The sequence below is a fragment of the Pteropus alecto genome, unplaced genomic scaffold, assembly GCF_000325575.1.
Source record: "Pteropus alecto unplaced genomic scaffold, ASM32557v1 scaffold22, whole genome shotgun sequence".
In the NCBI taxonomy this organism is placed as follows: Eukaryota; Metazoa; Chordata; class Mammalia; order Chiroptera; family Pteropodidae; genus Pteropus; species Pteropus alecto.
Window position 1 is genome coordinate 5,523,495 of NW_006434839.1, and position 15,823 is coordinate 5,539,317.

At 34.7% G+C, this 15,823-nt stretch overlaps 1 protein-coding gene and 1 pseudogene across 1 annotated transcript in view; both read right to left on the bottom strand.

Annotated features, from left to right (window-relative positions):
* The window catches only part of AGBL3 (ATP/GTP binding protein like 3), a 51,733-nt gene that overhangs the window by 18,027 nt on the left and 17,883 nt on the right, over nt 1–15,823 (bottom strand). Inside the window, exons 6-12 of the mRNA XM_025045900.1 lie at nt 15,035–15,173; nt 12,993–13,772; nt 8,791–8,953; nt 7,503–7,629; nt 6,446–6,546; nt 6,098–6,210; nt 5,307–5,373 (exon numbers count right to left, since the gene is read on the bottom strand). Of these exons, the coding sequence (XP_024901668.1) occupies nt 5,307–5,373; nt 6,098–6,210; nt 6,446–6,546; nt 7,503–7,629; nt 8,791–8,953; nt 12,993–13,772; nt 15,035–15,173 (1,490 nt within the window). The remainder of the gene's footprint in view (nt 1–5,306; nt 5,374–6,097; nt 6,211–6,445; nt 6,547–7,502; nt 7,630–8,790; nt 8,954–12,992; nt 13,773–15,034; nt 15,174–15,823) is intronic.
* LOC112478727 lies at nt 146–264 on the bottom strand (annotated as a pseudogene).

Sequence of the window (15,823 nt, forward strand, 5' to 3'; positions counted from 1 at the left end):
GTAAATAGTCACTAAAAGTAGGATTGCCATTAAATCTCTAATTTTATTTATTTTTAATTTATTTTTTAAGCGAGGCAACCTTTGGTTGACCTCACAGATTGCAAAGACCTTGTCAGCTTACAATCCCTTATTTTTTTATTTTTTATGCCTACAGCACTTGGTCCTTCTGGGTGGTCTCCCATCCAAGTACTAACCAGGCCGGACCCTGCTTAGCTTCCAAGATCAGACGGGATTGGGCTTGTTCAGGGTGGCATGGCCGTAGACAGTATGGCCATTTTAATGATATTAATCAGAGAGAGAAAGACAAATATCATATGGTTTCATTTATATGTAGAGTCTGAAAAAACTAAAGAAATAAACAAAACAAAACAAAAATAGACTCATACAAACAGAGATCAAACTGATGGTTGTCAGAAGGGAGGGGGGCAGAGGGATGGGTGAAAAAGGTGGAAGGGAATATAGTCAATAAAATTTGATGGGTTTGGTCCATGACTGATAATTACTAGATTTAGTGTGGTGATCACATTGTAAGGTATAAAAATGTTGAATTATTATGTCGTACACTTGAAACTAATATAATATTCTATATCAACTATAAAGAAAAATAAAAAACACATTTGCAATTAAAAAAACCCACACCAAGATACATTATAATCAAACTTTCAAAGTCAAATACAAAAAGAGAATCTCGAAAGCAGCAAGAAAGAAGCAAATTGTTACATACAAGGGATCCTCAATAAGATCATTAGAGATAATTTCTCATCAGAAATTTTGGAGGCCAGAGAGAATGTGTCAATATATTCAAGGTGCTTAAAGAACCCCCCTCTACCCCCCAAGCAGAACTGTCCTTCAAAAGTGAGGAAGAAATTAAGACATTCCCAGATAAATAAGAGCCAAGGGAGTCTATGACCTCTGGACATGACCTGCAAGACAGGCTCAAAGGAGCCCTGCAAAGTGAAATGCAAGGACACTAAAGAGCTAACTCGGAAAACCACAGGGCGAAATAAAGATCTGAATACAGGGAAACACACAGGCAGTTATAAAAGTTAGTATTATTATAAGGATGGTTTCGAACTGTACTTTTTGTTTTCTACATGATTTAAGTGACTAACACATTTAAAGAAAAAAAAATACAATAATGAGTGTAGGAGCTAGTATTACTGTAACTCTGGTTTGTAACTCAAAATCTTGTTTTCTACATAACTTAAGAGATTAATACATTTAAAGGAGTTATTGGTTTACGTTTTTAGCATATAATGTATAAAGATGTAATTTGGTGATTTAGTGATATAATCTACAAACGAAAGGAGTGGGGCCACAGCTGTAAAGGAGCAGAGCTTTTGTGTGTAATTGATGATAAACTGGTAAAAATTCAGATTAGAGTGTTATAACTTTACAAAGTTAAACGTAATACCCATAGTGACCATGAAGAAAATACCTATAGAATATACGCAAAAGGGAATGAGAAAGGAATTTAAACATTTCACTACAAAAAAATCAGCTAAACGCAAAAGAAGACAATAATGCAGATGATGAGGGACAAAAATACTGTAAGACACACAGTAAACAAATAGCACAATGAGATAAGAAAGTCCCTTTTTATCGGTAATTTTTGTCATTGTAAATGGATTAGACTCTCCTGTCATAAGATAGATATTGGCAGAATGGATGAAAACACATGATCCAACTATATGCCATGTATAAAAGACTCAACTGAGCTCCAAAGACACAAACAAGCTGAAAGTGAAAGGATGAAGAAAGATATTCCACGTGAATGGCAGGCAACCAAATGAGGGCAGGGGAGCCAGACGAAACACTTAAAATTTAAAAATGTTTCAAGAGACAAAGGACATTTATATTAATAAAAGATTCAACACAGTGAGAAGATAGAGCAATTATAAATATTTATGTACCCAATGACAGACTGTTAAAATACATGAAGCAAAAATTGACAGAGTTGAAGAGAAAAATAGATAGTTCTACAATAATAGTTGGAGACTTTCACACCCCACACATAATAATGGACAGAACAGACAGATGATACGTAAAGAAATAGAGGACTTGATGTAGTTATATATGAATAACATAGAAATTGATACCTACAAGTATGATGCTGTCCTAATAAAAATCTCAACTATGTGACAATCATTAGCTTTGTGACTGGATAACAACAGGTGGTATGGAAACTGTTATAAGAAGCTAGAAAAATAGTGGTAGAAGTTATGGAGAGATGATACATTTAGTAAAACTGTCTTCTGTGACAGTGAAAGACAGAAAATATACCTAACAGACTGGGTCATTGGACAAAGAGATTTTGAGGTAGAATGCTTAGAGTATGAGTTGGTTGTTGTTTGCTTCATTTGATAAGGTGATACAAGAAAGAAATCAGCTCAAAAATATTTGAACAGAATAACTGAATTGAGAGGGAAAACAGAGAGCCCCCAATTCTAGAATTTGAAGGTTGGCTTCAGCACAGCCTTAAGGCAAAGGTCAAATCAAAGTTATGGCTTTTATATCTGTGGTAGACAATCTCTAAGATGGCCACCATCGAGCCCCATCTCCGAGCATTCACACCCTTCTGTAATCCTTTCTCCTTGAGGGTGGGCTCAACCCTCACTGGGCTCAAGAAGCCACTCACTTCTAATGGATGTAAATATGGCAAAAGAGATGGAATTCGGGTTCTGAGATTAGGCTGCAACGAGACTGTAGCTTCTATCTGTGTGTCCTCCCCTGCTGCCTTGCTCACTCTGATGGAAGCCAGTTACATGTTGTGAGTGGTCCTATGGGGGGAGCCGCATGGCAAGAACTGAGGGAAACCATCGGCCAACAGCCAGCCAGGAACTGAGGCTCTTAGTCCAACAGCCTGTGAAGAACTGAACCTTGTCAATAACCGCGTGAATGAACTTGAAAATAGATCCTTCCTTAGTAAAGTTTTCACATGAGACCCTTGCCTGATCGACACCTTGGTTGCAACCTTTTAAGAGACCTTTGATGCAAGCACCCAGCTAAGCTACTCTTGGGTTTCTGACCCACAGAAACTGTGTGATAATAAGTGTTTGTTATTTTAAGCAGCTAATGTTTGAGGTAATTTATTACTCAGCAATAGAAAATGAATTCAATAACTGTATTAGTTCATTTGGCTGCTATAATAAAATACCACAGACTGGGTGGCTTATAAATAACAGAAATTTATTTTTCATAGTTCTGGAGGGTTGAGACTGGGTGCCAATATGGTCACATGAGAGTTTTTTGTTTTTTTTTTTAGGTTGCAGATTTCTTGTTGCATCCTCACATGGCAGAAGGGGCTAGGGATCTCTCTGGGGCCTCTTTTATATGTCATGAGTCCCATTCCGAGAGCTCTTCCCTCATGACCTAATCACCTCTCCAAGCCCCCACCTTCTAGTACCATCATATTGGGCATTATAATTTCAACACATGAATTTTGGGGGGACAGAAACATTGAAACCATAGCATTCTGCCCCTGGTCCTCTCAAATTCATGTCTTTCATACATGCAAAATACACTCATTTCAACTCAACGACCCCTAGTGTTAACTCAAGCGAGCAACTCTAAACTCTCAAGTCTCAACCTCGACATCATCTAAATCAGATGTGGGCGAGACTCAAAGAATCATTCATCCTAATGCAGAGTTCCTCTCCAGCTGTCAACCTATGAAGCCAAACAAGTTATGTGCTTCCAAAATACAACAGTGGAACAGGCATCGGGCACACATTCCCATTCCGAGAGAGAGAAATAGGAAAGAAGGGTCTCAAGCAAGCTCAAAACGTAGCAAGGCAAATTCAGTGTGATATAATAGTCCTCTCTGGCTTAATGCTCTGCCTTCTGGAAGTACTGGGCTGGCAACATCATCCCTACGGCTTGACTTGAAAAGCAGTGCATGTTCACACTGAATAGCCTTCTGGCACCGTAGTATTAAAATTCAGAGTTAGACAGTTGTCCTTCATGCTGTCCTGTCTCCACCCACTTCAGTTCAAACTGGCAAATTTCCTATGTGTGTGTGTTGGGGGGCTGATCACACACATACTAATCTGCTTGTAGAATGGTTGGTCCTCCACACCTGTACTGGTCTCTTCCACGCACAATTTCTCGTTTTTTGTTATATGAACAGGCTAAGAATTTTCCAAATTTTTATGATCTATTTCCTTTTTGCTTAACAATTCCTTCTTCAATTCATTTGTCTCTTCTAGCATTTTATTATTAGCAGTCAGGAGGAATCATCCCGCTCCCTCAATACTTTGCTTCAAAATCTCCTCAGTGAAACACCTACATTTATAGTTCACGAGTTCTACTTTCCACAAAATATTAGGACAAGAACACAATTTGGCCCAGTTCTTTGCCATTTGATAGCAAGGACTACATTTCTCTACTGTCCAATCACGTTACTCATTTCTGTTTGAGACCCCCCCATAGAACCACCCGTAACAGTTGCATTTCTACCAATATTCTGTACATGGTTATTTATGTTTTCTCTAAGAAGATAGAAACTTTCTCTACAATTCTCCTCTTTTCTTTCTGAATTCTCATCAAAATTGTCTTTAAAAGTCCCTTCATAGCAATATCAGCATTTTCGAACGGGCTCTTCAAAACTCTTCCAGCCTCTACCCATTACCAGTTCCAAAGCCACTTCCAATTTTTAGATATTTGTTATAGCAGGACCAAGCGAGTGCTGTTTTAGTTTGTCTTAGTCACCTTCACCTCCTAATACTGTTAGACTGTGGGTTAGGGTTCAGCATATGTATTTGGTGGGGCACAAACAACCAGCACATCACACCACCTACATTCCTTATTCCTACTCTCGCTCTGATTTCCTCCAAAAGCACTTATCATCGTCTAACACATCATGTATTTTACTTGTTATTTTGTATATCCAGCAACTAGAATATAAGCTAGAGAAGGTAAGGACTTTGTCTTATTTTGTTCACTGCTCTATCCCTAGAGCACTTAGCTAGAGCTCAATATATTGTTGTTAAATGAATATCGGACTAGCAGTCAGGCGACATGTCTTATGCTACCATCTCTCATTAACAAGTGGTGTGGCTTTCGAGAAATAATTTAATCTCTCTGGATCTTAATTGTTTTCATCTATAAAGTAAGAGTGTTAAGAAACTACAAGGTTAGAAAACTCTATGATGTAAAGATATGGTACATAATCAGAAAACCACAATTATTACTATACAATAATTATACAACTATAAACTTTTTATTTGTTTTGCCTGATTGTTAGTCAAATAAGAAAAGCACCTACTTATTATAGCCATACTACAGGCAGGAAATTTTCATCATACCTGAGAAGTTAACTTGAGGAGATAAGTCTGAGAGTCATTGGATTCTGAACTGTCAGAGCCTCGGCTACTACAAAAAATTAATAAAAAATTATTTTAGTTTACAGAATGTTTTGGTGGCATTTTAACATTTCAGTTGTTACTTTTACTTTGTTATCTTATTGGAATGGCAGAAATAGTTCTAATCATAAGAAGAATGTTTACAAAGGTGACATAGATGCTTGGTAGCTCTAGGAAATTTAGGAGGTTAGAAGAATAACGATTGAAATTGATTGGAACACATCAAATACAAACAAATCCATGAGTTCGAAATGATACCCTCTACCTGCAAATAAACTTATTAGTAACCACTAACTCAAAGTCTGAAAATGTATAAATAAAGGGGAAGAATGAAATATTTACTCTGCCTTTCCCATAGGAACTATAATAAAATTAGTACTTTCCTTCTTCCAACAACATTCCCTTAGCATTGAATTTTGCACTTACTATTACTAACTTAGAGTGTTTATGTGGCATCTTCATAAATGTGTCAATTCTCTGTAGGTAATGACAGCCTTAAAAACAACTTGAGTATGTCTTTCACATATAGTACATAGTAAGTGCTCAATTAATATTACTTAAATAAATGAATAAAGTCTTGATGAGGTCTGGCCAAAGAAACATGCATGGGAAAAATTTTCCTCCACTTATAGTTAGAATGTTCAACTGACACTAACAATTATATTCTAGTATTATTATAAAGAACACAGTAAAACTGCATACCAAATTATATTAATTCTGCTGTCTTGACTTACCTAGACTCTGGATCCAATGTAATATCTTTGAGAGAAGTATCTGAATCATCAAGGACTTTTTCCAAGTTTATACGTTTTTGCATTTCTTCTAATTCTTTTAGGCACTGATAATACTAGAGAAAGACGATAAATGGGTTAATATAAGGTAACTTTATTTATTATATTCGATTAATTAAATTAATTGAATATTTATATATACCTGGAACAACAGTTATTGGGACATCAATTATCCAAAAAAATCTGAACACTGTTATGATATTAAAAGGAATAAATTGCCACAGGCCCATAGGCAGATTACGTTATCTGATAGACTGGAGTCTGATGTGTTACAAAATGGACTTTGCTTACCTTGGTTCGGTCTGGATCACAATAGTCCAAGAGAGAATCGCAAAAGTGATATCCCATTGACTCCAAGTCTTTTGTGTTAAAATGAGTGCCTCGTTTATTACCTAAAATATCAATAAGTTAATCCACCCTGGAGAATGAGTTAACAATTTTTCCTTAGCAGGTAGGTCTAAGTTGCAAAACAGAGTATAAACAAAACATCTGATATGATTCCATATCCTGGCCTTTGGATTTTCCTCTTTAGGACAGGTCACTGAACACCTTATGGTTTTCCCTCATTCCCTCTCCGCCACCTGGACCAAAGGTGACTTAACACAGATCAGTCTATGTTATAAAGAAGAAGAAAACTCAATAAGAAAGTTATGGAATACTTGATTACCAGTTATAAACACCTTAATGATCATATAAAGAAAATGTTTTCATCATCATTAATAATATTATATCAGTTCCAAGGGTGCTTTAAAAACTAGCTAGAAATTTCATGTGTGGATTTCTAACTTTTCTTTGAATTGATTCATTTTGAAACAATGTGATAATTATCTTAATATGAATTCTAAGGATTGATAGATGTGACTAAAAGATTTCAGTGGAACTACAGAACACACTTTGATTTTTAGTTCAAGGAACCAAGTACTTCCATTAAAATATAAATTGACAAAAAATAAAGGTCTATTTTGCCTTGCAAATTGTAAATCCACTAAAAACATTTCTATCTGATTTTAAGTAAGAACACTGCTTTTTCTTGAAATCAGTAGAGTATCTGTAGGAACCTCTTCTAAAACAAAAACAAGCAATTAAAAGATTAATTCATGAAACAACTCATTAGGTATTCTATCTATATGCTAAAACTTCCTTTTCTTAACTAAGAGAAATGATGAACTAGAGCTATATGTAGTAGGGGTTTGTTTATTCATCCTCTTTATGGAATTGATTAGATATCAGTATGTCTCTAAGTGGGAAGAAAGTGCTCACCATCAAATTAACTACACTGTTAATTTTACATTAAAAATGTCTTTGTTTTAAAGTTCTGAGCGCCGTGAATGAGAACCCTTGGTCTTACCCAGAGTAGATCCACAAAAAGTGGCCTCCATGGTAAAGCTGTTCCTGATTCCCATTTTCCACATCACCACCCTTCCTGTTCCCTCTTTGCTCTTTTGAACGTTAAACTTGCAAGCCGAGAATGAAAACTGGAAAGAAGCGAATGAATGAAACACATTGTTTTTATGACAATGTCTTTCTTAGAAAGTAGGGTTGAAAATGAAAAAGTAGTTGTAACTAATGCAAAAGCAGTAATTCTCTCTAAAACTTCAGGAATTGCTTTTATTTCCTGACCAACGGAAATAACTCATTTTAAGAATGACATATTTACATTTCTGAAAATTATAGATTTGCATTCTGGCAATAAATTCTATTTTTTTGTCTAAGACATATGTATTCAAAACCAGCTGGATAATTTTTGATACCAGTGGAATAAGATCTTATACTTCAAAAATGTTATAGGAAGGGGCTTAAGTGTTATAGATTTTCAAAATACAATGAAGACGGTTTATTTTCAATGAAAGATCACCTGAAAGCTGCCTGAAAGATTGTTATAACATCCATATATACAGAGTTTTTGTAATTTTATTTTTTAATTAACATATAATAAAATTGACTTTTTTGTTTCCTTTTATGAATTTTAACACATGTATAAATTTGTGTAACCAGTACCACAATTGAGATACAGAACAATTCCATCACTTCCAAAAAACTCTCTTACGCTATATCCCTTTGCAATCACAAGTATTTCATGTATTATGGAGCTACAGTAAATGGTATTGTTTTAAATTTTAGTTTCCAATTGTTCATCACAAGTGTAAAGAAATTCACTTGGTTTTTGTGGGCTGACTGTATCCTATGACATTGTTCAACAGACTTATTAGTTCTAGGAATTTTTTTTTTGGATTGCTTTGGATTTTCTATGAAGATAATCATGTCATCTTTATTATTTCTTCTTTTCCAATCTGCCTTTTATCTTTCTTCTTGCCTTATTGCACTTGTTAGAACCACGAGTATAAGTCTGAATTAAAGGGGTAAGAGTAGATATCCTTGCCTTGCTCTTGACCTTAGGAGGGAAACAATCAGTATTTTATCCTAAGTTTGGTGATAAGTTTGGGCATTTTCTTACTCACATTTCAAGTTATTGGTCACTAAATATTCCACACAGTTGCTTTCTTATGGTCGACTGTAGAAACCAATCAAAATAACTACATAAAAAAAACCAGTTTACTGAATAAGATTATGCATTCTGCTGTCTCATGTGGGCAACATTTAATAAAAGAAAAATTAAAACCTTAAAAGGTGCTTACCTTATCTGGACAATTTTTGCTCAACATAAGTGGGAAGATTTGCTGCTGTAAGTATAAAGCTTTACATCTATCACTACCACCACAGCCGTACATGAAGATGTTCTCTTTCCTACTATGACCGTGAAAGTCACAATATAAAATGACTTCTCGTTTTTCCATCAATCTACCAAGAAGAAAAAGAGCAAGTTACTAAAATTTACCTCTGCATTTTTCTTTTATGGGTTTACAAGTTTAATATCCAAATAAATAGAATTTCTTATAGTAGGCTTTCAATTTATTTCTCTTATCTATACTGTGTATTTTTACAAAACTTTAAATATCTACAATAATTTCCTACTAACCATATAAAAAATGCAAATGCCTTCCATTTAAGGACAAAATTTACCTTACCCCTAACACTTTCTCTGACAGGATCAAGTTTATTATCCTGGTTTTCTGTTGTATACAGAAAACAGTTTACTCTTATCTTTCTCCATTAGCTCCCACAGATTCTTTCTGACTAGAATAACTTTTCTTTCTTCATTTTGTACATGGAAATACTACCCCTCATCCCTCAAGACGGACCTCATATCTTATTTCTTCTCTAAATAGTCAAGCCCACAGATTTTTTTGTGAACTCCTGTAGCACTTAATATTGGTACCATTTATGTGGTACTTGCTTACGTAAGTTTTCATATTTTTGATATTTAATCTTGTTAAAGACAAGGAATGCTTCAAATCATCTAGAACAGTGCCACACACACAAATACCCAAAATATTTGTTAAAAGTTGAGTACTTTATGAATAGACGCTGAAGTCAATTAATATTTGACCCTGGATTATTGTGGTGAGTAAATATTGAGAAAAATGGTACCAAAGTTCGAACTGAGTTTTTTTTTCTAGTAAATTTAAAATAAATCATTTTAGGAAATTATTATATATTCTTTAGAGCTCAGTCCTTAGCTTGGATAATTTAGGCATTCAATAAATATTAAAGCAATAAAAAACAAGCCCCCCAAACTTATTGAAAATAATAGAGAGGCTTTCAAAAGGTAAAAAGTAGTGGTGTTAAGGAGGTAGAACTATGGGCATTTTGGCTTTTTTTTCATATTTCTATACTTCATATAACATTATTGTATTAATCAAAATTTTGTATATTATTTGTTATATATAGGAGAAATATAAAAATGTTAGCGATGGTTTTTATAGTAATGTAAAATGTATTACAGTAGTCCTCTCTTTATCTGCAGGGATATGTTTCAAGACCCCAGTGGATGCCCAAAACCTTGGATAGTTACCTAACTATATCCATCTACATCTATCAATCTATCATCTATCTATCTATCTATCTATCTATCTATCTATCTATCTATCTATCTATCATCTATCATCTATCTATCATCTATCTATGTATCATCTATCATCATCATCATCTATATACACACACACACTTTATGTCTTCTCTTTGGCATATCTGAATTGCCAGCATCACTACTCTTGAGCTTTGGGGCCACTGTTAAGTAAAACAAAGGTGACTTGAACACAGGCACTGGATACTGTGACAGTCAATCTCATAACTGAGATGGCTCCTAAGTGACTAATAGGAGGGTAGCAGACACAGCATGGATATGCTGGACAAAGGGGTGATTCATGTCTCAGATGGGATGGAGTGAGATTTCATCATGCTACTCAGAATGGCGTGCAATTTAAGACTTATGAATTGTTTATTTCTGGAACTTTTCCATTTAATATTTTCTGATTGCCATTGACCACGGGAAACTGAAACTGCAGAAAGTGAAACGGCAAAGAAGGATTACTGTACTTTTATAATAAAAATATTAAAGCCTAAAATCAAAATTTTCAAAACATAGCTTCTGTTAGAAACAATACTCCTTTAAAATAGTGAAATTTCATACTGGAGTCTGTTATATGTTTTAATTTATTGCCCTTTTCTCATTTGGTGCCTAATAAATTCTAATTGATAACATGAGATTGACATAAAGCTACTAAATAGTCATTATGAGTTTTTAGAAAACTAACTAGATTATAGAGCAAGAATAACATATTAGCTCCTTAAACATGAAATATGCTGTACATTTTTAAACCAGTATTTCTTCAATTTTAATGACCTTTTGGTTTCTTTGGAGTCAAAAGAAATCTCTACTTCTAAGCAACTAATTCCCAAAGAAATGTTATTACTTCTGAAGTGAAAGAGGATATTAAGGTCACGCACCTTACATTAATCTAAATCACTTTAGAAATAGTTTCGATATTTTTCTTACCCATAGGAAAGATATTCTAATATTCTATATTACAATCTACTCTTTCTTATTCTCATATTTTTAAATATACTCAACCATAGATATACTCACCTTTCCACACAAGTGACTGACTTCTAATTCTACTTACCTGCCTGTGATTAATTGCATTAAGGTCTCTTTCTTGGCAGCCTTTCTAAAATGCACTGAATAGATTCCTGCCTTAACCTTCTTATAAGGCAATCTGAGAATAACTGAGACATTTAAAATATTTTTCATGGAGACAAACCAAGGAGCATTAAGCAGACATTATAGGTACTCTAACAGACATCTCATCAGCTTCATTTTTAGATAAAAAATAATTTTTATTTTGGAATAATTTTAGATTTACACAAATTTTGCAAAAATAGTAGTTTCCATATGCCCCTCACCCAGTTTCAACTAATGTTAGCATATAACATAACCATGGTACATTGTCAAAAACTAAGAAATCAACATTGGTACATTGCTATTAACTGAACTCTCAACCTTATTTGAATTTCACCAGCTTTCCCACTAACGTCCTTTCTGTGTCCCAGGATCCAATCCAGGATACCACATTGCATCTAGTCAGCTCCCTTTTTATTGTGCGTCATCTCCAGGAAAATAGAGAAGTCACAGGTTATTCTTTTATCATTTAAACACTTCCTGATAACTTTTGGGAATTCTAGAGTCCACGTTTGTGAGGGGTATGAAATCAGAGTTTTCAGTCTCTTTTGTGGAGATTGGTACTTCACTCTCTCTGTGCCTAAGCAGATAAAAGGATTAACATGAAAGTGAAAGCTGAGGCTGAAGTAGGATAGTTGGAGCCATGCCAGGTGCTTTCAAAGCCTGTCTGGCTCCTCTGAGGACCTGGAGGCACCCTTGAGGTCTTCAGCCTTGAAACAGGGCTTTTGTGCCTGTAGCAGATACCCTGGTAACACAGATGGATAAGGACGTATGTACTCTCTGTAACAGCACTTCTTATTGTAGTAATCCTAAATAGTTTACAAAGACTTTTTACATCTATACCTGATTAACAACAACATAAAAAATTTGAGGACACACTGAATACATTTCAAGCTTCCAATGTTCCAGATTTTATTCTGGGTATTTTAGTAATAATAATCGCATTTAATTCTCCCATCTATGAGGCATTATTTACATTTCATAGATGAGAAAGTTGAGGTTTTGATTGTTTTTAAATTGCTCAAGCTCACACAGTTAGCAAATGATGTATCAGGAATTCCAATCTGATATGTTTAACTCCAGCTCCACATTGCTAATCAAAAAAGTTAAGACTTTGGACTTGGAATAGGTGTTCTCTGATTCCAATAAATCTTTATACTCTAGCCCATGCCTATTCTAATTATTACCTGAATCTATTAAATAATTCACTTAATCAAGTCAACAAATATTTAAATACTATATGCATTTTACTATTCTGAATTCTTTGGAAAATTTAAAGTTTTCAATTTTTCTAGGGGCAAATAAGACTATTATTCATCAAGTTTTTAAATAAATATGTAACCTGATAATCAAAAGAGTCCTTTTATAGCATTATATGATCAACATGGTGCCAGAGGCTCTGTGAGATACAATTAATTTTCACATATAAGAAATTCAGGGATCCCAAAGTAAATATCAGTTCTACCATTAGCTTTAGCAAGACACCAAATATGGGATATGCGAAATTAACTGTTAGTTTCATAAAGCCGTTAAAATGTTCTAGAGTCGATTTCATTATTTAATAGGTGGCTAGTGAATCAACTGACATAATGCCAGAAAGGTACAGAAGCAGAGTTAGAAAGAATGGGGAAAAGATTAAGGAGCTGTGGTTAAACTATGTTAAGAAAATCTAGAGTAACATGAGTGGAATTGTGGGAACAAAATTCTTATTACCAAGTTTACTAAATAAGCAGAGAGGTAATTTGAGGTTTATTTTACCTATGGATCATGTTCCGGGTATACCAAACAGAAGGAAATGATTCCTTCAGGAGAGATGTATAGTTACGGTTTAAGTCCTGTCCAGATAAGGAACACCGGTAATTTCCTACAATCACACCATCTGGATTCAGCATGGGTACCACTTTGAAGATGAAAGTGTCCCGAAGCAACTGCGCATCACTTGAGTCTCCTAAGATAAAATCTAGGAAGCCTTTCATGATCCAAGAGCTGTTGGTTTCTCCTGGATGTACCCTTGCAGTCAAAATCACGGCCTTTTGCTTTCTTGAGTCAGCGTTCTTCAAGGGGGTAGCGATCGTTAAAACGTACACCATATTCCTAGCAATTGTGTGGCACAAGACACGGATTTTACAAAACTTTGACCGCACTGGGTCATTATTGATGCCAGAAAGGTATTCTTGTAGGTTGGTGTAGGTGTATGGATAGCAGTGAGCAAAGTAGCAGGTATCGTTGTTGTGTGGAAATTGAAATGTCCATGTGAGAGAGAAATAATGACGCCCATCTTGCCCGGGGTTGTTCCTATAATACTTGATTTGGTCTCCTATTCTCTGCCAGCCAACATTATGAGACTTAGCCTCTTTTTCAGAATAAAACAGTGGGCGCATACCCCGATTGTACAGACTAGCAGGCTTGATGAAATTGGTAATAGTGAACCTGTAGACTGTTCCTGCTTGGGTATTAGTGACTTGGAAATAGTACCACTGGGTGTGTTTGTTTGTGAAGAGGTCAGGACGCAGAGTCAACTGGTATTCATATTCTGCCCTAATACACAAAAAGGAAGAGGGAAAAAAGCACATAAAAATGTAAAAATGACATTCAAGTTTAAATAAATAAGGAAAATTATTTTATTTTTACCTACTCACAGAAAGCTTTTTTTGAGGGGGGAAGCAAACAATGTTTATTTAGGAGGTATCCTAAATAGCAAGTAATTGCAAAAGATTAAAGTTTTCTCTTTTATTTGATGTGAAACTGCTTCTAGGCAAATTCTAAAGCCTTTTTATTACTTTGCAATTCAAGAGAGCACATAAAAATGGGTGTTTGATATAAAATCATATTTTCAATATACTTATGTTTCTTATAAATGATTAAAGAAGAGTTCTTGAAATTGAATTAAAGTCCAATATTTCTCTTTTCAGACATATATTTCTACTACCTATTAGATTCTAATTCTAGGGATTTGAAATAACTATCACTGAGAATGTTTTAAAATATATATAAATTAATATGACAATAGATTACAAAATTTTAAACACTTTGAGGACTGTGTTTGATAACTATTTGTATCCCCCATATTTAGTCACTGAGAATACTTAATTAGAAGCAAAAATAATTTTACTGGTATATTACACACATAATACATATATATATATATATTTTTTTAACCTAGTTACTTATAAATTTTTTCTTTACCAAGTGACTTTCTATTATATCAGCACTATGCACTCCGTGTGTGTGTGTGTGTGTGTGTGTGTGTGTGTGTGTGTATAGTTATAAACAGTGACCTAGGAATATGTGAAATGAATGTTGAGAAATCTTGATAGCTGTTGAATCTAGGTGATGGGTATACGGTATTTAACGGAGAACTACATTATTTTCTGTACTTAAATATTTTCATAATAGAATTTTTTAAAAGAGTGCCCTTGGATAACATGCATGTTCCTAATGCATGTTATGGAACTCCTATCCCAAGAGCTATTCCATTAAAAAGTTTGAGAAGCACTGTATGTGTGTTCGCACGCACGTGTGTGTGTGTGTGTGTGTGTGTGTGTGTGTGTAACACTTCATATTGGAATACTGGAAATGTACAGTACAAAAACCTCCTTAACTTTAACTCAGAGTTTTCAAAATTATTTGAATCCAGAACTTGAACCTTTCATATGTATCCCCACTATAATCTCTAATTAGCATCTGTACTCCAAAGAATTACAGTTCATTGATGGAGACTAAAACTTTAAAGTACTTAATATAGAAAATAATAAATAGTTGGTGTTCTAGCTCCTCAAATAAATATAATTAAAACCTACACTTTGACTACCTTCTGTAGATTACCACTCTCAAACCTTGCTTCAAACATCAAAGTATTGTCACAATTATCCACAGGCTGCTTCAGAGGTGTTCGGTTGCCCCCAACTCGGGAATAAACAAAACAGGGCTCTTTGTAAGCTGATGAGAGAAGAAGTCCATACATATATCAAGCCATGTCTGAACTACAGGCTATTCTGCATAGAGTTTGGAGTTACAATACAAGTGAGTGTCACTAAGAATTTTAATTTTTAAAGTAATTTGATACTAATATATAGATTTATGTTCAAGTAAGAAAATCTAAAAGTATTTAGACTAAAAAAGCAATGCTTAAAATAAATTCATGTATTTCTCACATTAAAAATTCTCATTCTGTTTCTGGTTATTATGAAGTAATTGATTCTGAACTTGCCCTTTCACTGTAAATGAATATAGAACTGGAAAAATATGAGCTCTTTTCATGTATTTGGACAACACATAGACCAGAACTATAGTAGGTTCTTGAAAGAAAATAAATACATGAAGTAAGCCCATGTTTAACTCTGGCTTTCTTCCTGGAATACATTCTGACTACGTCTTAGAAAGGTGGCACTTAAGAATAGCATAACAGTCTTGCTGGGCTGAAGAGGCAAGATTGTTGCTTGAGGCTGCTGAACTTTGTGAGGCAGGGCACCAGAGAGAAGAAAGCTACATTGAAGGAGGGTCCTCAACAGTCTACATGGTGTTTCCCCAGCCCTTAGCTGAGGGCTTGGCTTTAGAAGCACAGGATAAGACTTAGCAAGACAGGAAAG